This window comes from Tiliqua scincoides, chromosome 1, assembly GCF_035046505.1.
Source record: "Tiliqua scincoides isolate rTilSci1 chromosome 1, rTilSci1.hap2, whole genome shotgun sequence".
NCBI classification, from domain to species: domain Eukaryota; kingdom Metazoa; phylum Chordata; class Lepidosauria; order Squamata; family Scincidae; genus Tiliqua; species Tiliqua scincoides.
The window spans coordinates 152,175,950-152,202,780 of record NC_089821.1 but is presented as its reverse complement, the minus strand read 5'-3'; the positions used below and the strand labels follow the sequence as shown (position 1 = coordinate 152,202,780).

Here is a 26,831-nt window from a genome sequence, read left to right as displayed (position 1 = left end):
AAACAGCAATCTACACTATTTCTCTTTTGCTTAATCTGGTACTGGTGAACTACAGTTCTCATTTTGCAAATTACATGTTTAACAAGTTATTATGAAACTATATTAGAACACCACATATTTACAAATTAACCATGTTCCATATGACATGGCACATTCAATAATTAGACTTACAGATAAATACGACCTATTAAAAAGTTTCTCTCATCTTTCTCAAGTGACTCAAGGAGGCTCTTAAAATTAAAAAATCATTAAAACACAAAAAATAAATTAAGAGTAACAACAATTTCAGAGAGAAAAACAGAAATTAAGCTATCACTAGGCAGTGGGCTGACAAAACCCTGTCAAAACAAAAAATTATTCAGTTGGTGCTGAAAGACGGACAAAGAAGGTGCCAAATGCACCTCACATACAGGAGGGAGGTCCACATTGTGGGGTCATCACCATGAAAGCCTTTTAATCTGTTACCACTAGCCAGGACTTAGAAGGCAGAGGAACCCACAAAAGAGCCCCTCTGAAGGTTCTTATAGGATGGGTAGATTCATATTGGAGAAAGCAGCCTTTCAAGTACCTTGTTCTCAGGAAAATAGGGAATGATTCACCAGCACTTTGATTCAAGCCCAGAAATTAACTGGCAACAATGTAGCAGGAGTAAATCATGCGCCATGATCAGAAAGGGCACACTAGCACCCTTGCAGCTGCTTTTTGGACCAACTGGAATTTAATACAGTGGTTCCCAAACTATGTACTGTGACGCTGAGGGTGCTGTGGCAAATTCACAAGAGTGCCGCAGGTTATCCCCCAGTGGTCTCTTCAAATTTTGTTACACATGTCCTCAGCAGAAGGTATGGGATTTCTGACCATCCACAATCCATCATCTAATTTCCCTTTGTTTCTCTGTTTGTCAAGGGTAGACTATGCAGGCTTTAAAAAAAAAGAAGGAATAATAAACAACTGAGAATTTTGGATTTTAGCCTTGCAATTGATGGCAACAGTCTATTCTGGCAAACATCTTATCCACTTGCTTTGGGTTCCATTACACAATGAAAAGGTGGGGTAAAAATAATCTTAACAGTTTAGTTTAACTAAACTAAAAAATAATCTTAACTAAACAACTTAACTAAACAATCTTAATTAGGGGGTTGGGCTGAATTTTAAACACTATTTAAGTGAACCCCAGGGTTTTATGTACCTAGTGGGCATTTTCTTTGAACAAGAGACCTCTATGCCATATCACAAACTGCTTTTGAAAGTCTTTGCAATTTCAAAGAACAGTCTGCCATTCTATACACACAGAATTGCATAATTATATTGATTCTGGACACAGTTTGCAAGAGAACAAGGACATTAAAGAAGAAGCTTTAGAAAGCACTTTGAATTTCTTTTACATCAGAAACAAGATAGACTGAAGTGAAAATGTAAAAGTACCTTCTCTTTTGTCAGCCTGGTTGAATTCAGCATGAGGAAACACTTTATGTAAAATTGCCAGAATGTCATTAAAAGTTCTTTCTAATAGCGGCCTTATGATAGGAGATAGTGCATGCCCTGATGACATTACGGCACGTTGAGAGGCAGGCACAATATTCTGCATTGCATGGTAAAAATCTTGTGCGCTGAGAACTATTGAAGAAACATCAAGCTGAAGTTTCTGACTGCTCACATAGATTTGAGGATAGCGCCGTCGTAGGGCAATCAAGGCAGCCTCAGTGCAAAGTGCTTTTATGTCAGCTCCACAATACCCTAGGACACAAAAAAACCACACACGTTTCATCAAGCAGCACAAATGTTTGACATATGTTAAAGTACACAGCTGAATCTGAAAGTACCCAGCAGCATTCTGCCAAACGCATTTGTACTGCATTTAGCAGCATGGCACAGTTAACAGTCTAAGATAATGCAACCTTACAGCTGATGACATCTGAAGAAGCAAATGTTCAAACTCCAAAGTTGCATCAAGAATAATCAAGCATTAAAAAAAAATTTTTTTTAATCACTGCAACAGAAAGGCAAATGTTAATATTCTACTTCTCTGGATTTGTGTGTATGCACACAAGATAACTATACAAGCACAGAATCTAATACCTAATCAGTTATTTGGTTTTTAAAAATTGTTCTTATGAACACAGAATAAAATTTTTAAACTGGGTTTGCTGTATCTCTTGATGGTTCAGAAATATACAGTTCTTGCCCTCTCTTTCCTGTTAACTTACTTTCATAATATAGGAGGTCTGGGAATAACCACCCCTGCCCTTGCTGCGATGCAAATTTCCTGTATCATGTCACAGCTAATGTAACCAAATTTACTTATATGCACTTCTAGAGGCTTGAATGTACAATATGCTCTATTCCTCAACAGAGCACCTTACAGGTAAGAGGCAGCACTGACAGCTAGTGGACCATACTCAGTTTGATGGGTCAAAAAGTTAAGTAGAACTACTTTCCTGAATAACTTAATAAACCCACTGAATCATTTATTTGTACCCTCTTTCAAGTTTTAACTTTAATGCAATGCAAGTGAGAAAAAACAATGGCAACTAGAGCTTAGGTTTTCTAGCAAATTTTTATGTTATCTTGTTTGTTCTTTGCAATTTACATTCTATTTAGACATTCATGATCCAATTTCTTGAAGTTTGACACTTTCAAACCAACTAAGTGTTATGGTTCCCAAACTTTTTAAAATGACACTCCATGAGACGCACCTAGCTTTGAGACTAAAAAATAAAGTTTCACTTAACCAGCCATTCAAAGCCTCTCTTTTTATCCTTTTTACTATGGGGGGGGGACCACCTTCTGGAGCATTTGTTGAGTTCCACATACATTGGATCAGAACCATTCTGGTAGCGTTGCACTCCCCTTCACTTGACCTTGGATAAGAGCTGAGGCACGTTTACCTATACATGCGTAAATGCACACACGCAGATCAGTCTCCACAGGGCTTAATAAATTATTACTTGTCAGTTGGGGGACGACAACTTCCTTCTCAAGTGTTTTTTGGGGCCTGCGTTCATCAGACCATCCTGGAGGCATTACGTTATTCTCAGCCTGCCGTTCAAAGTGGACTGAGGCACATCTGCTTACTTATGAGTAAACACACACATGTGGCTCAGTTTCACTTTCCTTAGGACTCAATACATTTTCCTTGCCAGCTTCAGTTTCACAACCCTCAACAATCAGGTTGTGACTCACTGGTGGGTTCCAACCCACACTTTAGGAAACAATGATCTAAAGTGTTTAATTTTTTTCAGCTTACTGAAAGTTGTACACCTGCTCTTAGTAAACTGTCAGATTTTGCTTCCAAAATGATACAATTCTCATATTGGCTTGAGTTTGGAGAACCAGAATTTCACTGATGTGACAGAGCTTTCTTGTCCTTACCTTCCTGCTACCACCATCTGCACGCCCAGAAAAACTGTTCCTAAAAGGCTGGGGAGTGCAGCAGCACTGAAATAGAGGGCCTATTCATGTGTTTAGGTAGTAGTAAGTTGGGACAACAGTGTAACACCCAATTTCCCTTCATACACACACATTTAATGTAATGTCTAAATAGTGAGTCCACTGCAACATAACCAACTCTGATAAATGCCAGTTTTAACTTTACCCCCCTTCAATTTTCAGTGACAAATACTGCATACTGTTGTCCTATTTGAGTTGCAGTACAGGTGTGCCCTCTATCCGTGGGTTCGGAACCCGTGGATTTGATTCACTGCAGGTTCCAAAGAATGCTAGTCACAACTAAGTCCCAATTAATGAAAACTAAAATTAGTCATAACCAACTTCTAATTTATTTCAATCTACCTAGTGACTAACTTTCTTCAGACACAACACACATATTTCACACTTTGCAAAAACATGAACAGCAAGAGAGCCTTTAGCAAAAAAAAATGTATATATGTTGCTACATATGCCCAGAACTGCTTGGTCTTTTAAAAAAATCATGTTTGATCAGGTGCTTCTTTACTCTCCCCTCCCAAAATTTTCAAGGTACTTTCATGCCTTGACAAACCACTTTGAGTTAGAGACCATAACATAAGAATCTCCATTAACATTACACACAAGGATAAGAAAAATACTCCAGATGTTTGTGTTAACATTTTTAATGTTTTTGACATTAAAGACTGAATGATCTGCCTTTCTCCTCCTCTGTGAGAAAGAACATTTTTATGAAAACTATGCAAATTATCATGTCTTGCATTAGATGGGTCCAATGTACAAAACAATTTTGTATCATACTACTTGTCACGCTTTAACAATCAGTAAAAAAAAAACTGAATCCTTCAGGTAAACTTCTGCAAAACGTATTCCAGACTTTACATTTTAATTCTGAACATTAATTCAGCTGCTGATTCCATGACTTATTTGTATTTCAAAAGACTAAACAAACGCTATTACATATCAGTAGAAAATATCCAAGTATTCAATGCTCATCTCTTCAAAGAGAATCAGATCAACATCCATATTCTTCTTTAAGCTTGTACGCAATATCTCTGCCTTATTTATCACAGCTGGCAGATCTCCATGAAATTTTAAGAATAGGCTATGGCTCATGTTCATAATTTAATTCTTATGAGGCCAGATCTAAAATTTGTTTAAGGTTCTCTCACCTCACTTTTGGGGGGGGGGGATCGCACTCCCAGTACTAGAACCAGGGGCCATCTGACAAAAGCTATTGACAGGTGATTTAGGATGGACAAAGAAAGATACTTCACACAGAAGGTATTAAATCCGCAGAATTCGTAGCCACAAGATGTGACAATGACCACAAATTCGGCACGTCTTTCAAAGGGGAATCAGAAAGGAGGACAGGTCTAATCAGCGGCTGCAAGCCATGATGGCTATGCATTACCTCCAGGTTCACCAGCTGTATGCCTCCAAATACCAAATACCAGCTGCAGTGAGCAATGGAAAAGAATGCTTTCTGCTTCTGCAATTCCCAAAGCAGCTGATGGACCATAGTGGGAGAAAAGAATGCTAGACTAGATGGGCCTTTGTTCTGATCCAGCAAGGATTTGTTCTATTCTTACAAAAGTTTCTATTCAGCTTAGTGAAATGTAAGAGAGAACTGGACTAATTAAAAATATTCAAATTGTTTATTTTATTGACAAAATTACTTGCTCATTTGAGGTTTTAAACTTATAGGCGCACAGATACAACCAACAGAAAGTACAAGACTTAAAGGGAAGTTTGGAACATATTGTTCATAAGTCTTGCTATATTACCCATTTTCTGCAGGAGGCTGGATGTGTTTGAAAAGAGTTCAACTATTCCTTGATTTGCTAAATAAATTCCTTAGAGAAGGTAACAATAAGAGTTTGACAAGAAAGCAGGTTAAGAATAGAGATGCCATTTTAGATTTCAGAACAAAAATGTCCAGGGATAAGGGTAAGATCCACAGGTCAGTTTAATAAATTTGAATGGCAAAAAAGGTTGTGCATTTGAGAGCATTTGTTGTGGGATGTCTTTTTAACATACTTCATAAAAAGAAATATAAGCACTACAAAGAATAACCATATGTAATTTGAACATGAGAGTAGAGTGCACTTTTCGCCAAATGGCACCCTAAGCAAGCATTACAATAATGCATGAACTGATGACAAGAAAGACTTTTGGATAAAGCAGAAGAAACAACTAATAGAAAACAAGATTGCTTATGAAGACTGTACACAGAAGAATATATAACATGATAAAGGAAATGACTGCGAAACATTGGATGGTTTTCAACCTTGCACAGAACATAAAGAAACAAGATTTTTAGAATTATATAAACCACCACAGCTGTTCCAACGTTGAGATCAAAGGGATTAAAGATCACTTGGTTAAAACACTCAAAATCAGACACTGGATTCCAATTCTCCAAACCACGGTTTGGAGGATTTGAAGCATTCTGTGACTTTGTGCTAACTGGTTAACAGGTTAATTGGAGCTAACCTCTTACCTATTTGGAATCATGATATGAAGGCAACTACAGTTAATGTTAATACCAGTTTTCTTGATTCAGACATCACAGCAAATCAAGAAAAATAAATAGGGAACTGGCATGCCAAAAAGGTTGGTGAGTTCACATCTTATTTCCAATTCTCCATGTTTCAGAATATGATGCTGAATGTGGCATTTAGTAAGAATGATATCAAACTTAACTCCTCTGAAAAAGTGGACAGGAGAGACACTGTGGACATGGAAGCTTTACCTTGATGCTCAAATAAAAATAGCAAACCTTAAAAAGGTATCCAAGAAAGCAATAAGAGAGGGCGAACTTAGGAGGACAGAACAATTGCATAAAAGGCATAAAAGTTACCTAAAAATGGAGAAGTTAAGCTTACTTACAACAGCACATGTGCTCAGCACTCAACATGCACTCTGTTATATAAAAAGATGGTAGGGATGAACACAGAAAATGGCAACTGAGGCAGTATAGGTTCATCAAACCTACAGGTTCATATCAGATTCAACTGCCATCACTTTCTGAGTCAACAGTCAAGACATGGAAGAGATATATTTGTCTATTTGATTACACACTGCCACTTTAATATTTAAAGTGGAAATGATGATTATGGCAACAAAATAGTATAAAATTTTCAAGCAGGAGGATTTCAAGGTTCTGAAGCAATATTAAAAGACATATATCCCAAAATAAATAAAATTAACTATTAAGTCTTAAGGTTTGTTCTGATACCTTAATTCAATATTTTTTTTCATGATTGGCAGGTAGGAAAAAGCAGTTTATTGTTGAAATCAAGCTGGGAACGAAACAGGGGGACTGAAGGCTTATGTTAACAGTAAAACATTTTCATACCAGGATGCACTTCAAAATAGGGAAGGATGAAGAATTACACAAAATTAGACTGGAATGACCGAAGGAGAATAAAAGAAAGATTTAAAAGGACCGATAGAATTTGTTAGTGCAGTGGTTCTCAAACTGGTGGGTCGCAACCCACCAGCTTGTGTAAAGCTTCCTCTATCCCTTTAAGGAAAGTGGGAAGGCAGACACACAATCCCCAGGATCACATTGCTAAGGAAGCTGGGGGATGCTTTTACTAAGATGACCAGCGTGAGGTCCAGCAGGTGCGGGGAGCCCCGCACAGCCCTCTGCAGGGCTCCCCGATACTTAGAACGTTCAAGTGGAGCTATCAAAAAGCACTTTTTCGATCGCTCCGTTTGAACATTCTAAGCATCGGGATGCCCTGAAGAAGACTGCATGGGGCTCCCTTAATCTCCTGGACCTCACGCTGAACCACCTGTGAGTAAAAGCACACTCCTTCGCTGCCCTTAGCAACACAATGTTGGGGATCGCATTCCTGCCCTTGCATCCTCTGCAAAAAACTTACTTAGGGAGAAAAATTTCCCAAAAAATTTCATAATCAGTGGATGGAAACTGAAATGAAGAAAAATCTGAAGTCTTATTCACAAGATGTTCAAGTACTAAAAATGAGGCTGAAAAGACAGCAAGCGTGCCTGCATTTGGGAGCAGGTGCAAACCAGAACAACCAAACTGATTAAAAGGAATAATCTATTTTAGGAGCCAAGATTAAGAATGTCTCACTTTTGATTAGAAAAGAGGAAAGGGAATATTACTACATTCTGGAAATACTGTGTATCTGAAGCATACAATGGAAGATCAGGAAAGAGTTTAGGTTAAAGACATTCAGGAATATGAAAACTAATGTCTACCTAATTAACTAACTAATAACTAACAAATGTAGAGGTAAATGGGAGGTTTCTATAAGGTGTAAAATTCAAGAATAATCTCTCTAGATTTGTTAAGTAAAGGAATTTTCTAGTTTCAAAGGAGCTGAATATATTGCTTACAATGTTGTTTGAACACCTTCACTGTCACCCCAAAAAAGACATACGCAAGAGGAAAATTTTTCCCACATCCAATTGCCCAGACACCTAGTGAACTTTTCTTATACCTTCCACTGAAATATGTTGCTTCACACTTGCACGAGCCACTTTGGAGTTATGTCTTCTGCAAACACTTTGCCCTCTCTTATTCTACAGTGATTTATCAGGGCCTGAATTACGTGGAGTAAACTGTTGCAGGAGATAAGGTATGTAGGACACCTTGCCTTGAGGCATGATGTATTCGGATACCTTCTAGATCTATTATTCTCTCTCAAACAGTGTCATAAGTCTCCAGCAATAGGTTTCTTGCATAACTTCAGTCTTACGTTACTGTTGCTTGTTTCAATAGCATTTCATGCAGATTCACAGCTATGTTTTTCCCTTAATCACACACAAGTGTAATTCTGAAATAAATTTGTCCCCAAAGCAATAATGCCTAAAAAATAAAACTATGCACTATTGACTTGAGGACCTATACTCAAATTCTTAAAACAAATCAAAGCATTAAGATGTATAAGCACCAAACAAGTAATTGCTCTCAAGCCACACAACTGATGAGCAAAATTATGTCTGCTCAGTTCAGATATTTTCTTCTTTATGATCCAAATACTTGTAGATGATCATATCAAAGACAAACATGGGCTTGTCATTAAAGTTGCCCACTAAAGAAATGATGAAAATTGTTTAGGGTTAGTACTCTATATCAAATAGAGTACTAAGGAAATAGGTGTACTTAAATGGTCTCAAAGATTTCAGAAAGCTGAGTAATAGGTTACACATTCCAAGCTCTTCAAACAGAAATGAATCCATCAGAGAAAGAAGCTAAAGTTATTATCTTTGACCAGGAGTGTCACTGTAGCTACATGTTTTGTATCTAAAAACTGCATTGAAATTGCAAGATTTAGAAACACAAAACTACTTTCACAGTGGAAGTCAGACAATAGGCTATCGGATATTTCCCTTTTAAAAGATTTCCCCTGTAAATCCAACAAGTTACATCTCAGTACAGGGTACATTTTCCAACACTATCTACTGTTCTTGAAACTTTATAATATAGTTTGTTTTTTTCCAAAGCAAATATGGCAAACTACTAAGAAGTGACCAAATTTTATTCTGTAACACCTGGTCTCCCACTAGCTGACTTTTGCAGAATCTATGAAAGAATCTACATGAAATGGGATTTGGCACATGCTTTCTTACACCAGGCAAAGCTTAATTTGTCATTTGCTGGATATTTGTTTTCTTCTCACCAGAAGATGTTGGGGTCTTTGCAGATCAAAAGTGGAGGAATGCTGCTTCGAAGATAGATGTCCCTGTGGATGAAGAGGATAATTCGGATGTACAGTAGCTGACTGAATGGACTGTGTTCAATTAAAAATTTTACTGATTTGATGTAGACCTAAATGATCTGATGCCACCTTTTTCTAAAAATTTCAACCGTTTCAGTATGAGACTGACAGATGATGAAAAATTGTTTTGAAGAGGTAGTGACCTTTTTTAGGATTTACTTACTATGTTAAAATATCTAATCAAGCTTTTTCTGACCTACTGGATAAGCAACTGTTTTTGTTTTGAACAGCCAATCTACTAAGAGTATTTCATGTCTGGTGCTTCAAGCATGTTTCAGGTATCCACAGTGCACACTGTTGGAAATAGGTGTTGTTGTTTTTTCTTCCTAACCTGTGCCAGGCACTAGAATACTCTACATCATATCTTAGAGTCCTTCATCATTAATAGCTCAGGAGTCTCCTCTGTGCAACATTTCAGAAAAGAAAAAAAAGGATTGAATTTCATGAGCATCCACAAGTCTAGGCAAACAAGTTAGAAGAACTGTATTGTATGAGTTTTAGGACAGCTTTCCATGTTCAGTCCTATAAAGAAATAATGGAAGGTTTTCAACATATAACTGCAGATTCGATGCTGAAAGATCAACAAAAATTGCCCAAGGATAGTAATTTATATTTTGTAATATTAATTCAGGAGAAACCTTATACATGTAAATCAAAGAACTAGACGCATGTACAAAGTTCAGCAAGCAAGCACTGAAAACTGTTCCAAAGTTTTCAAGAATAAATGCATCTAAGTGAAAGTACTAATATGATACCACTCACCGACACATTTTTCAGCTAATTCTCCTAAAAAAGGATCTGACAATTTGGGGTTCCAGTCCCTGGTGTGAATTTGTAAAATGTGCTTTCTTGCCTGGTGAAGAAATAAAAATGTAGCATTAAGAGCAACATCACAATCAAGTTTCATTCATGAAAATCATTAATCAACTTTACTATACCTTTTTTTAACTTAATAGCTAAATATAAAAACATGCAGTAAAAACTATTAAACATACTTGTACTCCTCAGAATGCTTAGTGCATCGTTTCAGAGTTATGCAAATTTGAATCCAATACATTTTCGTTCTAATAGCAGCAGAAATTTTGATACAGTATGTAATTAATTTCATAGCAAGTGACTTATTTTATGTCTTCCCATTTCACCTAAGCTAACTGTGTGTCTCCCACATTAAAACATCAACTGTTTACTACTGCAGATAAACACCACAAATATGACACTGAGTCAGCCCAATAGAATAAGATTGTTCAAAGCAGTAGCTTCTATAGATAAGTAAATGCAAAGATAGTCAAACATTAACCCAACAAAATTAAGAAATTCATGTACGATTCAAATAGCAACATTACAATTCTGAGAAAAACATCGGCTTATAAGTTAATGAATTTTTGAACTTGGTTCTCTGATAAGTTCCAAGTTTCTTCATAATGTGATGAAGTGAGTTATACTGAGACTCAGATAAACACTGACATTTCCACAGAGAATGCTGGAATAGATAAAGGCTTGCACTTGTACTGATAAGTTTACCTAGAGATAGTTCTGTAAATGTAAGAAAAGAGGACAAAGATACTCCTTTGGGTGGCATCAATAAGTTCTCTTCATTTCAAAAACTTAGCTTAGGTATTTGAGCTATAAAAGCCAGAAAAATATATACCATTGCAGAAAAAGGCTCTGAAATGAAACAGGGGGAATGAGGCTTTTGCTAAAAATATATAACAAAGGGTTGAAACCAATTAAGTTTGTGTGCGTTAACATGTTTTAGATTTTGGTCAAAATGTCTCAGTGTGACAAAAGTTGTGTTACCACCTACCAGGATCTCAGGAATTTCAGTTTTCAAATAGCTTAAGAAATCATTTCAAAATTTTATATTTAATATTCTAACCTTTTGATCAGGCAGGCTGAAAAGAAATTCCCTGTCGAAACGACCAGGTCTCCTGAGTGCTGGATCTATAGAATCAAGTCTGTTTGTAGCACCAATGACAACTATTTCACCTCTGTTGTCAAGTCCATCCATGAGAGCAAGAAGAGTAGATACTATAGAACTAAAAGACATGTTTTGTTTTGGCAGAAAATTGAAAACATACAAATGCATGGTGCAAATCAGTGTAACAGCAAACTATGGCTTATCACAAGCAAGTCTTGAGTTCATAGGCTCATGCACTCCCCTTTTCTCCACAAATGGAGGAGTGGGGGATGTTAGATGCTTCCTCTTCTAGTTAGCACCAACCATTGTTTTTCATTGTGCCTGTGGTAAACAATGGCTTTGCTTGGAAACCAGGGTCCTAAACCATGGTTTGATCTTGTGTGCAGGAAACCTACACTTTGTGCAAATCATACCTTACCATGGTTTTCCACTAACCAGAAGCAGAAGTTTCTAATCTCCCCTCTAATGTGGAGGGAAAGACAACAAAGAATGTGAACCTCACAAGAGCAAATCATAGTTTTCCATTGCATCAGAACTGGTCATTCCAAAAATATACATTTTCAACTCTAGAGGATAAAGTATTTAACTATACTGATAACCGTAACTTAAGGTATGTGACTATGAGTATCAGTCATAAAAACATTTGAGATGAACTATATTTTTAATCATACTAATGAATAAGACATAAGTATATTAATGGTGACCACCCAATTCCACATGCACTCCAAAAGAAAAAGCAGTTCTGAATCAATAATCTAGTTCTTACAAAAATATGTTGTCTCCCATCTTTGAGTATCAGAAACCTCATATAAGTCATAAAAACTCCAAATATTAAAAATTTGAAAAAGAAACAGAGAAATCCTTCACTTACTATTTATGGTTCCTCCTGCACAAAGCTTTGAAAAGTATCACAGACTACTAAAATAAAGGTTGAACAAAAGTGCCTGCATGACTACCATACTAATCATATACCAATATTCAAATATCTTGTTATATTTGAGGCCAATCTTGTAAAGGCAAAGTGAAAATACCTTGTACACACGAGGTAAAGCCTGAAAAAATCCACTTGCAGCACTATCCTATGTATGTCTACTCATCAGTCACACTGTGTTCAAAGGGGCTTATTCTCAGTAAAGTGTGTATAGGATTGCAGCCTTAAATACATTTAGAATTATGCCCTGAATTTTGATGCCAGTTTGCTTAACAGTAGTTTTGATACTATTTTAATTACCATATGCACTAATACCATTACCTGTGAATTTGGTCTTGTCTGCTAGAACGGACTGGGGCCAAGCCATCTATTTCATCAAAAAAGATTATGGATGGCCTCATCAGGTATGCCTAGTAAGAAAGAAGAAGAAGTAGTAGTAGTAGTAGTGAACACTGAACATGACTGACAGCTTGCCAAATCCACGGTGTAAATTTGATCTCGCATACCTTTCAATCCTCATCACACTATGAGAACAGTGTTCTTACTACTTGCATTCCAAAAACCTGATAGCAGGCTGACAAGTTTCCCTAACTCAACAAGTACAGTCAATATATCCAAACACAGAAACCTTAGCAAACACTTCTTCCTCAATATCTCTAGATTGCATTCAGTCTTCTTCATGTCCTTTTGTCCAATACTGTGCAATTAGGTACTCACAGTTGGGACAGTACCCAACATATGCCTGTTATTTTCAGAATGAAAGCAGCACTAGCAAGGTGCATGGACATATTATTATTATTATTATTATTATTATTATTATTATTATTAACAGTATTTATATACCGCTTTTCAACTAAAAGTTCACAAAGCGGTTTACAGAGAAAAATCAAATAACTAAATGGCTCCCTGTCCCAAAAGGGCCCACAATCTAAAAAGATGCAAATGAATACCAGCAGACAGCCACTAAAACAGACACTGCTGGGGTGAGGTGGGCCAGTTACTCTCCCCCTGCTAAAAAAAGGAGCACCCACTTGAAAAAGTGCCTCTTACCCAATTAGCAGGGGTTACATACACAAAACATTTCCACAAATAAACTTTACAATGTACTTTTTTGTGCATTCCCAGCCATTGCTTCCATTCCTTGATATGGGCATCATTTCTAAATAGTTTCAGCTCCTCCCTGAAGTGATTTCAAACAGTAATCCCATCAGTGGCATAGCTAAGATATCTGGCATTCAGGGTCAAAGAAGATTTTGGAGTCCCCACACAGAAAAGTCCTCCGACGCATTCTCAGCATCACCTGGCAGGACAAAGTTCCAAACAACACAGTCCTGGAATGTGCTGGAATCCCTAGCATGTATGCACTGCAGAAACAGAGAAGCCTGCGTTGGCTCGGTCATGTCATGAGAATGGATGATGGCCAGATCCCAAAGGATCTCCTCTATGGAGAACTCGTGCAAGGAAAGTGCCCTACAGGTAGACCACAGCTGCGATACAAGGACATCTGCAAGAGGGATCTGAAGGCCTTAGGGATGGACCTCAACAAGTGGGAAACCCTGGCCTCTGAGCGGCCCGCTTGGAGGGAGGCTGTGCAGCATGGCCTTTCCCAGTTTGAAGAGACACTTGGCCAACAGTCTGAGGCTAAGAGGCAAAGAAGGAAGGCCCATAGCTAGGGAGACAGACCAGGGACAGACTGCACTTGCTCCCAGTGTGGAAGGGATTGTCACTCCCGAATTGGTCTTTTCAGCCACACTAGACGCTGTTCCAGAACCACCATTCAGAGCGCGATACCATAGTCTTTCGAGACTGAAGGTTGCCAACACACAAACAAAAGCCTAATGCAAAAATTGGAAGTTCCCATTTAAAGGCTCTGGGAGCTTCTCTGAATCCTGAGAATCAGGAACGAATTCATAAAGCAGGCAATCAACTCAAAAGCAGGGGAATCAATTTGCTAAGAAAGGAACAATTCCTTAAGTGAGAGCGAAAATTAAAAAATTAAATTACAAATCATTTGTTGACTCATAAGATAAAACATCTTGAATAAAATTCATTCCCCAAACTAGGGAATCAAATTCACTAGCAAGAGCAAATTACTGGTCAAAGATCCCCTAGAGAGTGTTGCACAAAGGGGAGGATTTGAAACTGGAAAGCCAAACCTTCATGATTGGAGTCCAGCATTCTAACCACTATATCACATTGGCTGTCCAACTCCTGAGACAAAGAAATTAATTCATAAAGCAGGAATTGCTTTGTTAAACATAGAGGACAATCCATTACGTGGAGAAATCACTCTGTGTGTGTGTGTGTGTGTGTGTGTGTGTGTGTGTGTGTGTGTGTGTGTGTGTGTGTGTGTGTGTTTTAATTGCAGCCAAATTTCCTGGTTCTCTATGAATATCTTCTATTGAAATCTCTGCCTTTTTCAAGCTATAGCCCCTCTCTTTGCTCAGGTATTCACAAGGGCCTTAAATGCCCCAATGGGCTAGTGCAGCTAGTAACTGCATTGGGTTAGTACAGGGGCCATAAGTTTTGATCCCTGCTGGTGTCAGCAAATTTTATAAAATAATTAAATTAAAAGGGAGGGACCATCAGAGAGGGACCATGATGCAATGCAAAAGTACCAGACCTTGCTGGAGAACCCAGGAAATTGCTAAATAAATAAAAGATGTGGGGAGCCCCACGGAAATCCTGAGGCAGGGAGCCCGCGGGGAAACCTGCACTCCAGAGCAAAAACTGTCCTGTTTAAAGGATCCAGCAGATTCTGAGTCAGGGTGGAGCCCAGGGGAACTGACCTCGTCCCCAGGCCCCATTTAGCTACGGCACTGAATCTCATCATTTTTTGGTATTGCACCCTTGCAAATTCAGAGGGTGATTTCTGCCATTAGTGTTTGTAAAAAGCACTCCCACACAAATTTTTGCTCCGGCATAACAGAAACTATATTGAATTTTACATACTAACTTGATCAAAGAGGAGTCGAAGCTGCCGTTCAGATTCACCAACCCACTTGCTGAGACAGTCTGCTCCTTTCCTCATAAAGAAAGCAACCTTTCTTTCTCCTTGAGTACATTCATTGGCCAGAGCTCTAGCCACCAAAGTTTTACCTGTTCCAGGAGGACCATAAAACAAACAGCCCCTGAAGATAAATGGACAAACATTGTAAATCACTATTTCTTTGTTTCTTGTATGATAACAGGCCAATATTTGTCAACACAACACAGCAATCCCAATAAATCTTTTCAAGGTGCTTTGTGAAATGCAAGTTAGTACAAACTACAAAGAAAAGAAAAACAACTGAGATATGAAAAACATTAACATTATTCTCTTTATTCCGAACAAGTTAAGAAAAATCCTGATACCACTATTTCAACACAAAACAAATGCAAGTTTTTTTTCATTTCCTGCTAATACACAAGTTGTCAGCTTGTCATGAATTACTACATGCTGTAATATGATCAACACACATTAAAAAGAACAGTTTACAGGTGTGTCCCCGCTAGGGATCCATCAAGAAAATACAGAATATGTTCCATACTCAGAAAATACACTCAGAAAATATATTCGGAAAATACAGAAACTGTGGATATGGGGGACGCCTGCATTAATAGCAGCCCATGCAAATGCCCATTGACATTCTTTCAAGTCTCACCAGTAAGTGTTTAAAACAAGAAAGAACAGGGCACTATAAGAATTCAAGCTTATAGTGGAAAGAGAGCAGACTGCCAGCAGCCTGAACTGCTTCTTCTTAATGTTAAGTCTATTTTCAGCAGTTCTTCAGGCTTTGTAACTCGCTCTCTTTGCACTATAAACCTGAATGCTTATAGTGCTCTGTGTAAGGCAAGAAACACTTACCGGTAAGACTTTAAAGAACATTAATGGATGCAGGGGCGCAGATCCATGAATAACTGAAACTGTGGATATCAGATCCATGGGTACAGAGGCCCATCTGGATTCTCTGAACATTGTTTGCACAAAAGTACAATTATAATACTGATTTGGTTAACATTTAAACTTCTTAAATTTTTCCAACTTTGATGAAAATCTGTCCACATAAGTTGTGAAAAAACAACTAAGAAAATCAGCAGATTATAGGAAAAACAGAACTGTGAGTCTATAGATTATTACATATTGCCTTTTAAAGTGAAACTTTACACAAATAAAATTTTTTGATTAACCAAACAGTTTAATATGGTTTAGAAAGAAACTGTGTGTCTCAACCATTTTCTGCTCTAGAAACTTGTCATGTCTCCACATATCTACTGCTTTTAGCCCAATTTCTTATCATTCTTTTAAAGGCTTGGGCATCATTACTGCAATCTATCAATTCAATAGCTTCCCCCACAAGTCAGACACACCAGTCCCAAATATTTTTAAATTACCTCTAAAAACTCTTCTGCTTACTTTTAAACAATGAGTCTGATGTACACATGCAAGCAAGTAAAGCAAGCACTCATTTCTACAGTTTGCCTCCTTTATTCCCCCCCCCCCCAAGAACCTTAGCAATAACAATAACCTCAGCCACAATCAAGAAGGACAGGCACATTTAAAAGCTTGAACACACCCAATAGGATTTATGGTTAACTTTAAAGCAACAGCCCCACACCCCAGCACTCCAACTACTTTTAAAATTCCCCCACTTTCAAAACATCAAATAGGGCACAAAAAGCTACAAAGGGTTGTTTCCTGAGGACCGCATATGGAAACAAGCATTTCACACTATTTTCCATGAAGTTGCACTGGCACATGCAGGACAATACTGTACAGTGTTTATACTGTACAATAAACACATTACATCCAATAATGAAACTTTGTATCAGGCGACATGCTATACTCAAGTAAAACCTAGTCAGGATTCCATTTGAGATTCTGTGTGTAAAAACTTCACACTATCACTTCCACATGCACAAGCTCCTGATGCAAGCAGAACAACTTCAGATACAACCCAGAGTTCTCCAGTTGTAGATATTGATGTCAATTAATGTAATATAAACTGCATGTGCCTACTGAGCAACTAGCTACTTCAAAAGAAAGAGTGAGAATGATCGGCCCTGCCAGGCCTCTTTCCAAATTCTTTTTTCACCTCCGGCTTGACAACTCAGGGTGAAGTTAAAGAAGACTTCAGGCAAGATTCAAAAATATATTATCATATATTAATGTGCCAGCAATATTAACAGTATTTATATACCGCTTTTCAACTAAAAGTTCACAAAGCGGTTTACAGAGAAAAATCAAATAACTAAATGGCTCCCTGTCCCAAAAGGGCTCACAATCTAAAAAGATGCAAAGGAATACCAGCAGACAGCCACTAGAACAGACAGTGCTGGGGTGAGGTGGGCCAGTTACTCTCCCCCTGCTAAAAAAAAGGAGCACCCACTTGAAAAAGTGCCTCTTACCCAATTAGCAGGGGTAAATACACTTAACCAGATATGAACTAATCACATATGGGGGAAATCAACCTACCTTGGTGGCTGAATTTTGAATTTTTCAAATATTTCAGGATACAAAAGAGGAAATATAACCATTTCCTTAAGTGCATGAATATGATTGCTTAATCCACCTATGCTGTCAAAGCACACCTAAGAGAAGATAAACGGTAACTATTATCAAGCTGTGCCAGCATATATGCGGTGAATATATAGTCTAACCAACATTTACGTACAAAACAAAAATAATCAAACAGTGCTTTATTTTTAAGTGTTATCACTTGACTTCTTTCCTTTGTTGAGCAATCGACAGAACATTAAAACTAAAGAAACAAATACTGTCAACTACAGTTAATCACTGGTTTGCAAGATTAATTAATTCAATTTTATTAAAGCTCCAGTTTCACAAAGCTTCAAATTATAAGTGGGGATTACCGCAGATGCTCACCTATAAGACAATCTCACAGATAAGTCGAGGGCAGGTTTTGAGGCAAGAAATCATACAATTTTCTATGACCCTCGGATAAGTCGTGGTCATAAACTTGGGGGGGGGGTTGCCTGATTATAGTTTTGTCTGATTTTACCCTAGGCCAGATCCTGAAAAATAATCTACCAGTAATTGTTACCTAAGAACTGATAGTCTCTAATTTATTAAAAATATAGTAAAAGATCATAAGATTCATTTTTATTCATAAACATTTAAATTCTGGTCTTCACCATTTCTTTGTAAACACTATCAAAAAGTAATTGCACTGTAAACAACATACTAATAGAACAGTGGTTCCCAACCTGGGGTTCACGTACCCCCAGGGGCATTCAACAGGACCTTTAGGGATACTTGAAAGAGAATGGAATAATGGCAGTGCTCCAGAATGCCTTGCAGGGCCAGCAAGGTAGGAAGGGAGGTAGCTAGTTGACTGTGAAAGCCCCACCAATAGCTAATTTTTGGTGATAAATTGATGTGAACCAGTGATTGAAGACCAGCACAGGAAAAAAACAAAAACATAAAAAAGTGATCTACGAGTCACTCAGAATTTCTCAGGATACTTCTGATGCAAAACAGTGCAAAGGCAGAGTCTTCTGCTCTTAAGCCAGAAGCTCTACATAAAACATACAACTTAGACAACTGGGAGTGTGCAATTCAATTCACAGCAGAGACAAGCAACAGCAAATGGCTGTGACCAAGTGCAGCTGCACACAGCTGAAACCCTATTTACTCAGAAGCAGACCCATTGCTTTCCCTGGGTGTTATTCCTAAGTAATGGTGCTCTGAATTGTAGTTTGCAAGACATTTGATGGGAGTGTTTCCACTTTCAGAGAAGGTGCGTCCTGCAGCTGCAACAAGCCCACCCTCACCTGGTCTGTTTCCTCCTCTTGATTTACAGCAGGATCAAGGCTGTCAGGGGGTTTCCTGGTCAGTTTCCCTGATTGCATGGCTTGTAAATAGGGGGCAGAGAAAGAGGGACAGTGGGGAAGGGAGAGAAAACAGTACAACAGAGTGAAGGCTGGTGGAGGAAAGAGAGGGGCTGGGACTGAAGGGCAGAGAGAAGCAGGCAGTGCAGGAGTGGGGGTGGGCGGGAGGGAGGGAGGCTGTGTGGGGGGCTCCCCTCCTCCCTCTTGCTCAGAAGAAGCAGATGCAGAGCCATAGACTCTGCATGAAGAAGCAGCACTCCCGTTTCTCTCCCCATCTTCAAGTTACAATCTTTTCCTGGGAGTAAGCCCCATTGACAATAATGGAATTTACTTCTGAGTAGTCATGCACAGGCTTGGGCTCCAAGGCTGCCATCCTATGCGCACTTTCCTGGGAGTAAGCCCCACTGATGACACACATGGGAGCCATGCTCCAGGCTCCTGCTCCCCTTTCCTGTCCTTGCAAAGACGAGCAGGGGTGGAGGAGAAGAAAGTCAGAGCCAAGGAGACCAGGCTCGGGGAGCCTGAGCGGGCAGGCAGGCGAGGAGGGCGAGGCAGGTGAGCAGAGCAGCTCCGTCAGGCTCCCCACTCGAGGTGGGAAGGAGGGAGCGCAGGCGAGCAGAGCAGCTCTGTCAGGCTCCCCGTGTGCGGTGGGGGAGTGGGCAGCGTGTCACCCTCCCTGCTGCTCTGCAGTGTGCCTGAAACAGCCCTGACCCCCAGTGGCCCTGCAGATAAGGCAAAGGGTAGATTCAGGAGCTATCTGTTAGGACAAATTTATCGCCCTATAGGCGAGTATCTACGGTAATTCTCCTTAGGAGTGCAGTTATAGAGACAAAATAAAGCGCACCGATTTGTCAAGAATCATTGGATCTACATCAGCCAAGCTAGCACCAACTTTCACCCGTTCACGCAGGATTCCACTGGCCAAATCTTCTGCTCTGAAGTTCATAGGCAGACATCTGTTCATACAAAAGCCAAAAAGATTTAATTAAATTTAATACTGAGCAAAGGTGCAATCTAATGAAGCTACATGCATGCATGGCGGAAAACTATACAATTTTTTTCACACATTTCAATCTGTTCTACCATAATAGTGAGAACTGTAGTCCAGACCAAATGTGTAGTACATCCATGGAAAATTGCATCTGTGAATATCAACACACATGAGAATTGCAGCCACTTGTGCACTCCAATTCAGAGATTTATTTGTGGGGGGAAAAGCCATACTACTCCCTTCTCCAGCACTGTCAATATCCTTTGGCTGTTTTCCTGTGTTTGCACACATCCCAGCAGCAATTTACTACTGAAAGGGGCAGGAGTTTCCCCAAGGGTTTGCCTTGCTGAGGCCAGTAAACGTCCTCATCCAGCATGTGACATGGCAGGAAGAATTTGCAGCAGGATTTGCACACTTGTAATTTACCCTTGACCACTGAATCCATGGTCTGACTCTATACAAGACAGCTTCACTATGCATGATAAACCTCACTAGCCTAACAAAAAATTTTGTACCGGTTTCTTGCTCTTGCCATGCTCTTAGATTTTCTCCTTTCAAAACGTTCTTCATCTGAAGAGGTTGTATCACTGCTATGAATGGCATGCTTCTTTCTCCTATGGAAATAACAAAAAATTTCACTGAAGAACAGTATGCACTAAGGTTGACAAGTCCTCAAAATGACATTAAAAACTTAAGGTTTGTAAATAGCTTATATGGCAACAATTTTAATATGAAAGTTCATCTTCATATAATTTTTTTCAAAGATATTGCATAGCAATTTTAACATTTCATATCTGAGAAGCAGCAAGAAGAAAGCTAATGCCTTGGAAGTTTTCCACCCCACTAGACCCTCCAAAAAACATCAGGGTACTCTTGGGAACACAAGATGGGGTGAGATAAAGGGGGAAAGGAAATTGCTGAAAATCAGATGAAGGCGCCAACCAAGAACTATATTTCCCTCCACTCATGCTGAGACTAACCCAGAATGAACAAAAAAAATCCAACTAAAAGACACCTAACATAACCACCATACAATACACACTTTCATCCACCTCACTTAAAGCTAACTTTCAGCATCAAACTGAATTCACTTATCTTAGCTCTTCAAAGCTTCCTACCAATTTTCCATATACTTCTCCTTCTATTGTTCCTATATTAACAAAATATAAATAGGAAATAGTTTAACAATGAAGGTGCAATCTACCTGATATGGCTCCGTCTTGCAGGAGATCTATGAATGTCAAACAATGCATTTTCTCTTTTCTTCTGGTGAGCTGGTACTGAATAATGCAAACACATATATAAAAAAAATACAGCAGAATGTTGTCTACAACTATGTTTCTATACATTTACAAAAGCATCTACATCCTTACTCTTAAGAATCTTGATAAAACTAAATGATAAATTCATACAGAAAAATCTAGGTCCAACATTATTCTCCTTTCTCCAAAGCCTCCCCTTCAAATCTAGTGATCTGCACATCTGAATATCCCCAAATGAACTGCATGAAAAGTATTTTACACAATAAAATACTATAGTTTTAGATTACCACTGAAAATAAGTTCATTGCTTTGTATAGTAGGGTAATAAAATGCAAAAGCCACAAGAAATAGATTTATGTGTTGGGGATTGGGGAAAGCCCACGTTAAAAAAAAAAGTGGTATCTCCTAGATCAACCATTTTCAACTACTGTGCCATGGCACACTAGTGTGCCATGGATGGTCTGCGGGTGTGACATGAGAGTTTGTGGGGAGGATCTTTCTTTAGTAGGGTCACTGGGGATGCGAGCCTCTGTTGTCAGTGCAATGTGCTTTGTCAATTGTTAAAAAAACTAATGGTGAGTCTTGACAATTTTAGTGCCTTGTAAGTGCACCATGAGATGTAAAAAGTTAAAAATCACTGTCCTAGACTTTCACACAGTGAAAGAGTAGGAGACATTCAAGCCAGAGACTTGCTCCTAAACCTCCCATGCATAAAGGTTGGAAGAGAAAAGGATCATTTAAACAACCAGAGTCATGGACCTTTACATGATAAAATATTTATTTCATTAAACAAAGTGAAAAATACAGAACAAGTAAAATAATACCTTAGTACAGTGATTCTCAAACTGTAGGTCGGGATCCACTAGATGGGTCACGCGCCAATTTCAGGTGGGTCACAATTCATTTCAATATTTTATTTTTAATATATTAGACTTAATGCTACCAAGGAATGTGACTGCATTTGGAGAAATGTCACAGATTCGTATTTTTAACAGTCTGCTGTGAAGATGCTTTTAACAATGATAGTCAATGGGACTTACTCCTGGGTAAGTGTGGGGAGGATTGCAGCCTAGAATTGTTAAAAATTTTCCTGCTTGATGATGTCACTTCTGGTCATGACATCACTTCTGGTGGGTCCTGACAGATTCTTATTCTAAAAAGTGGGTCGCAGTGCTAAAGGAGTGAGAACCACTGCTTTGGGTAGACTACAAACACAGACTTTCAAGTTCTACAGGACTTTCCCTTCAGGTTACATAGTCAAAGAAAAAAGGGGGGCAGATGTTGCTACACTATGTCACAGTTACCTAGTTACCACTTTGAATTGAACATCCAGTAACAGGCAGTTTTGGGAACTCAAGTCAGTGACTCAGACTGAGTCGCAAAAATGCATGATTTTGCTGGACTCAGCAACTCTTGAGTCGCACAGGTGGAAATCTCTGAAAAAGTTCTGAGTCAAGGCCCTCCTGACTTGGCATTCATGCCCATGCATGCTGACTCGAGTCTGCCTGTATCTGGGAGTGCTTGCTTACAGTTTTTGCCACGTGGAAAACCTCATGGGGCAAGCATTCTGAGCAGCAGGGAGTTCCAGTCGAGGCACAGAAGGGTTAATGTGAGCAGGAGGGGGGAAGCGAGACTGGGCTCTCTTTTCCCATCTCTGATAGGAAGAAAGGGTGATCATTGGACAAAGGATGGGCGTTCTCATATTTCCATTGGCTGAGGGAGGGCAGGAGGAGGAACCAGCATAGCTGGTGGGGGGAGAGAGCCTCACTAAATGACCAGCTACAGTGGGACTTCTTCTGAGTAGGGTTGCAAAGGATCAGGTCATCCTGGTAAGCCTCCCGGCAGCTGCTGCTTGTGACCCTCCTCCCTCTCACTGCTTCTGTTCTGGTTTTCACTCACTCTCCCACCCCCACCCACCCTGTTTACAGATGGAAGGGGGCAGCAGGAGAGTAGTTAAAGAGAACTCTAACACCCACAGTCTCAAGCAGCAGCCCCATTTTTCCCACAATGGGTTTTTTAAAGGGGCAACTCAGTTCAGGTAGAAAGAGGAGGTAGGGAAAGAGTTCAGAGCAATCACACTTTGCACGGCATGGCTCTGTTGTTACTTGGGAGGGGGACCCTCATTGAATGACTGGCTACAAAGTGACTACTTCTGAGTAGAACTGCAAGGATCAGGTCATCCTCATAAGCCTTGCAGCTGTTGCTTGTGACCCTCCTCCCTCTTGCCACTTTCATCCCCGCCCTCTCTCCCTGTTTACAGACAGTTGGGGACAGCAGGGGAGCAAGTAAATGGAACTTCAACTGATACACACACACCCCAGCAGCAGCCCCATTTTTTCCACAGCAGGTTTTTTAAAGGGGGGGGGTGACTTGACTAGAGTCTTTTAAAGTCACTGAAGAGTGACTCAGAGACTTGGAAGGTGCCCCCTTTTTCAAGTCAAGTCATGGGGGACGGTGACTCAATGACTCGAGTTAAGCCACACTGGGTTTTCCCAACCTTGGTAATAGGTATCACTTTTTGTTGCTCTATGATCATGCTGCAACAATTACAACAAAAATTGGGCTATGTACTTGACTAAAATTAAGTTTTATCCTTATTCTCTTACCTATAGGAGGTGCTTGATATCTTTCCACTGTTTTTCTTTGCCTCAGATTATATGGACGATCATTTTCTTCGCCTTCAGCCTCCTCTGCTTCAATATCTCCATCTTCTTCTTGAGATTCTTGAAAGAAAAGATACATTTTTAAAGGGCTAGAATTCACTTGTAATGATTTGATTTGTGCCATTTTTAATGAGATCAGACTTTTTCAATATCTTATGATGAATTTATTTATGGGAAATACAAGATTTAAAATCAATTTGGACAATTAGTACAATTAATTGTAATTAGTAAAATTAATAGAATTAGTCAGTTAACTGAATATTTCTGCAGCAAAGATTATTTTTGCCCCTGGGGTAGTTAACCAAAACTGGATAGCAACAACCTTATAACTGCCTAACTCAATGAGTTTCCAGCTTTTTAGCACAGGATCCACCCTTTAGGAGTGCCCAAATCCCGGCCCTGGGGCCACTTGTGGCCCTCGACGCCTCTCAATGCGGCCCTCAGGGAGCCCCCAGTCTCCAATGAGCCTCTGGCCCTCTGGAGATTTGTTGGAGTCCACACTCACCCAACGCAACTGCTCTCAGTGTGAGGGCGACTGTTTGACCTCTCGCATGAGCTGTGGGATGAGGGCTCCCTCCCCTGCTTGTTGTTTCACGTCTGTGATGCAGTAGCGGCAGCATAGGAAAGGCCAGCTTTGCTTTGTGCAAGGCCTTTTATAGGCCTATATTCATTCATATAAGTTCATCTTTAATATATTCATTTATGTAAACTTATGTTAATTTATTCAAATTTTAAATGTAAATTAATTCTTTTTTCCCCAGGCCCCTGACACAGTGTCAGAGAGAAAATGTAGCCCTCCTGCCAAAAACTTTAGACATCCCTGCTTTAGAATGACAATCTGTCCACGACTCACTAGAAGTGATGTCATGGATAGATGTGATATCATCAGGCAAATTCAATTACATAAATAATTAAAGTTAAACAAATAATAAATAAGGGGAGATGAGATGGGGAAGCCAGCCATGTTCCACCAAGTGAATTCTCTCTGTAGCCTGCCTGAAATAACCAACCCTGCCCCCCCCCAAAAAAAAATCAGTAAGATTTTTAGCCCTACCCAGTACACAGTTCAATTTCTTATATTTGAACCATATCTCTATCAGGACCTATTCAGCTTAACAAGTCTAAAAAAGAAAAAAGCAATCACCTTACCAGCTCAAGCCTCTGATTTTATTCTTTTTATGGTGAGGGGAGTTGCCTTCTGGAGCATTTCTTGAGCTCCACTTTCATCAGATCGGGGCCATTCTGATAGCCTTGCATTCCCCATTGCCTTACCTTCAACATGAGCCAAAGCACATTTGCTTACTTGCAAGTAAACGCAAGCGTGTAACTTAGTTCCATAGTTTCCATAGGGCTCAATACATTTGTTGGCTTGGAGGAAGGGACTTCCTACTCAAGTGATTTTTGGGGGCTGCATTCATTGGATCAGGACCATTCTGATGGCGTTGGATTCCTCTTAGCCTGCCCTTCGCAATGGACTAAGGCATGTTTGCCTACTCACGAATAATTGTGCTATGTGGTTCAGTTCTGCTTGTCAGTTTCAGCTTCACAACCCATCAACAAGTGGGTTCCAACCCACAGTTGAGAAACCCTGGCCTAACCTATTCACACATATTGGGTGTTTAAATGCAGCAATTTAATAACATAATAGCTAGCTAAGGTCACCTCTGCCATCATTACCTTCTTCTTCCCCTTCAGTGGAAACTTCATGGTGGTTCTGGATTCCATAACTATTTCTCCTCAATGATTTCCTCCTCCTCTTTACTCGTGAATACATATCCATGTTTTCCTGAAATATGCATAATCTCAGAGTAATCAGTACTAACACTGATATTCAGCATTATAAACTGCAAAACACACCATGTTTCCAAACTACATTATTAATTGCATAGCTCCCAGTTCCTCTGGCAAGTGTTAATAAATATTTGCATTACAAAGAGTGAGATCCCAATATCACAAACAAGGCAAATGCAAGTTTATATTAAAGACTTCATTAGGGTACTGAATGTTTTCACTTCCCTTTCCTGTTTGTCCTAGAAACTAAAACATAACACAGGATCAACAAGACAATTTAGGTATTACACTAAGCCTTCTAAAGCATAAGTTCAAGGGGTCTATACTTAAGCTGAAACATACTTCAGCAGAAATATCCGGTTATTGCCGGCCCAGCACTACTACACCTGCACAAAAGCTCGAAAAGGACATCCAAAATATGGGGAGTGTAATTCCAAAGACTTGCCTGTTGGAAAAAGTACAACTCCTGGGTGTCCACTTGGCCAAAGCAATTACAAATGAAGGGGGCTATCATAAGAAATGTTCCTTTAGTCTTAATTTATAGACATACTTAAATTGTAAGATTTAGACTGTAAAATTTTCCCTGTGTTTGCTTTTTGAAGAGAGTAGGTGGAAGCCTTGATCAAATGCAGTTTTAACCCTTCCTCCTTTCTCATTTGGTAGTGCTGAAGATGGTTATGTTTCTATATTCTGTTGTTAGAGTTACCTCCACTCAGGCCCCATTTTTCTTCTTACAATATTAATGCTGCCCTTGGCCAGACTGACAGCTTCCTTCATCCTCTCTCCCTCATTCTACCTCCCCTCCTGCCCAAATCACCAGATTTTCAATGTTATCAAACTATCGTTTTTCCCCGTTGTCACAGCAAAGAGTCACTATTTCCAAACTTATTGAGCTGCTCCAGTTGTCACCTGCTACAGTTGATTCCTTTGTTTGTTTTGCCTATGTCTTCAGAGATGCACTTGCTTCAAAGCACTGACCAAGCCCCACTCATAAGTTGGATTGTAACTTGAATGTCTGTAAATTGGGGGTTTTCAGTATATCAATATGTGCAAGTTTATAGCATATAGGAAAAATCTGATATAAAAATGGAACTCCTGCTCTTGCACCCATACCTCCTCTGAATGAGGAAGCATATACAGCATTGCAGAACTCAGAAATGCAACGCCCAGTGGCAATGTGTTGCATAAGGTGATTGGAAGCCCCAGAAGTGAACCAGACCCTTAAGAGATCCCAACACAGAGATCCATAGATGCCCAAT

At 39.4% G+C, this 26,831-nt stretch overlaps 1 protein-coding gene across 2 annotated transcripts in view; it reads right to left on the bottom strand.

Annotated features, from left to right (window-relative positions):
* ATAD2B (ATPase family AAA domain containing 2B) overlaps positions 1–26,831 on the bottom strand; it is an 80,261-nt gene that overhangs the window by 33,857 nt on the left and 19,573 nt on the right. For both annotated transcript variants that reach the window (XM_066611685.1, XM_066611693.1), the window contains exons 6-16: positions 25,459–25,567; positions 23,725–23,841; positions 21,061–21,136; positions 20,372–20,470; positions 19,710–19,821; positions 17,490–17,605; positions 14,991–15,165; positions 12,356–12,444; positions 11,062–11,221; positions 9,948–10,038; positions 1,426–1,737 (exon numbers count right to left, since the gene is read on the bottom strand). In XM_066611685.1, coding sequence (XP_066467782.1) covers positions 1,426–1,737; positions 9,948–10,038; positions 11,062–11,221; positions 12,356–12,444; positions 14,991–15,165; positions 17,490–17,605; positions 19,710–19,821; positions 20,372–20,470; positions 21,061–21,136; positions 23,725–23,841; positions 25,459–25,567 — 1,456 coding nt within the window. The remainder of the gene's footprint in view (positions 1–1,425; positions 1,738–9,947; positions 10,039–11,061; positions 11,222–12,355; positions 12,445–14,990; positions 15,166–17,489; positions 17,606–19,709; positions 19,822–20,371; positions 20,471–21,060; positions 21,137–23,724; positions 23,842–25,458; positions 25,568–26,831) is intronic.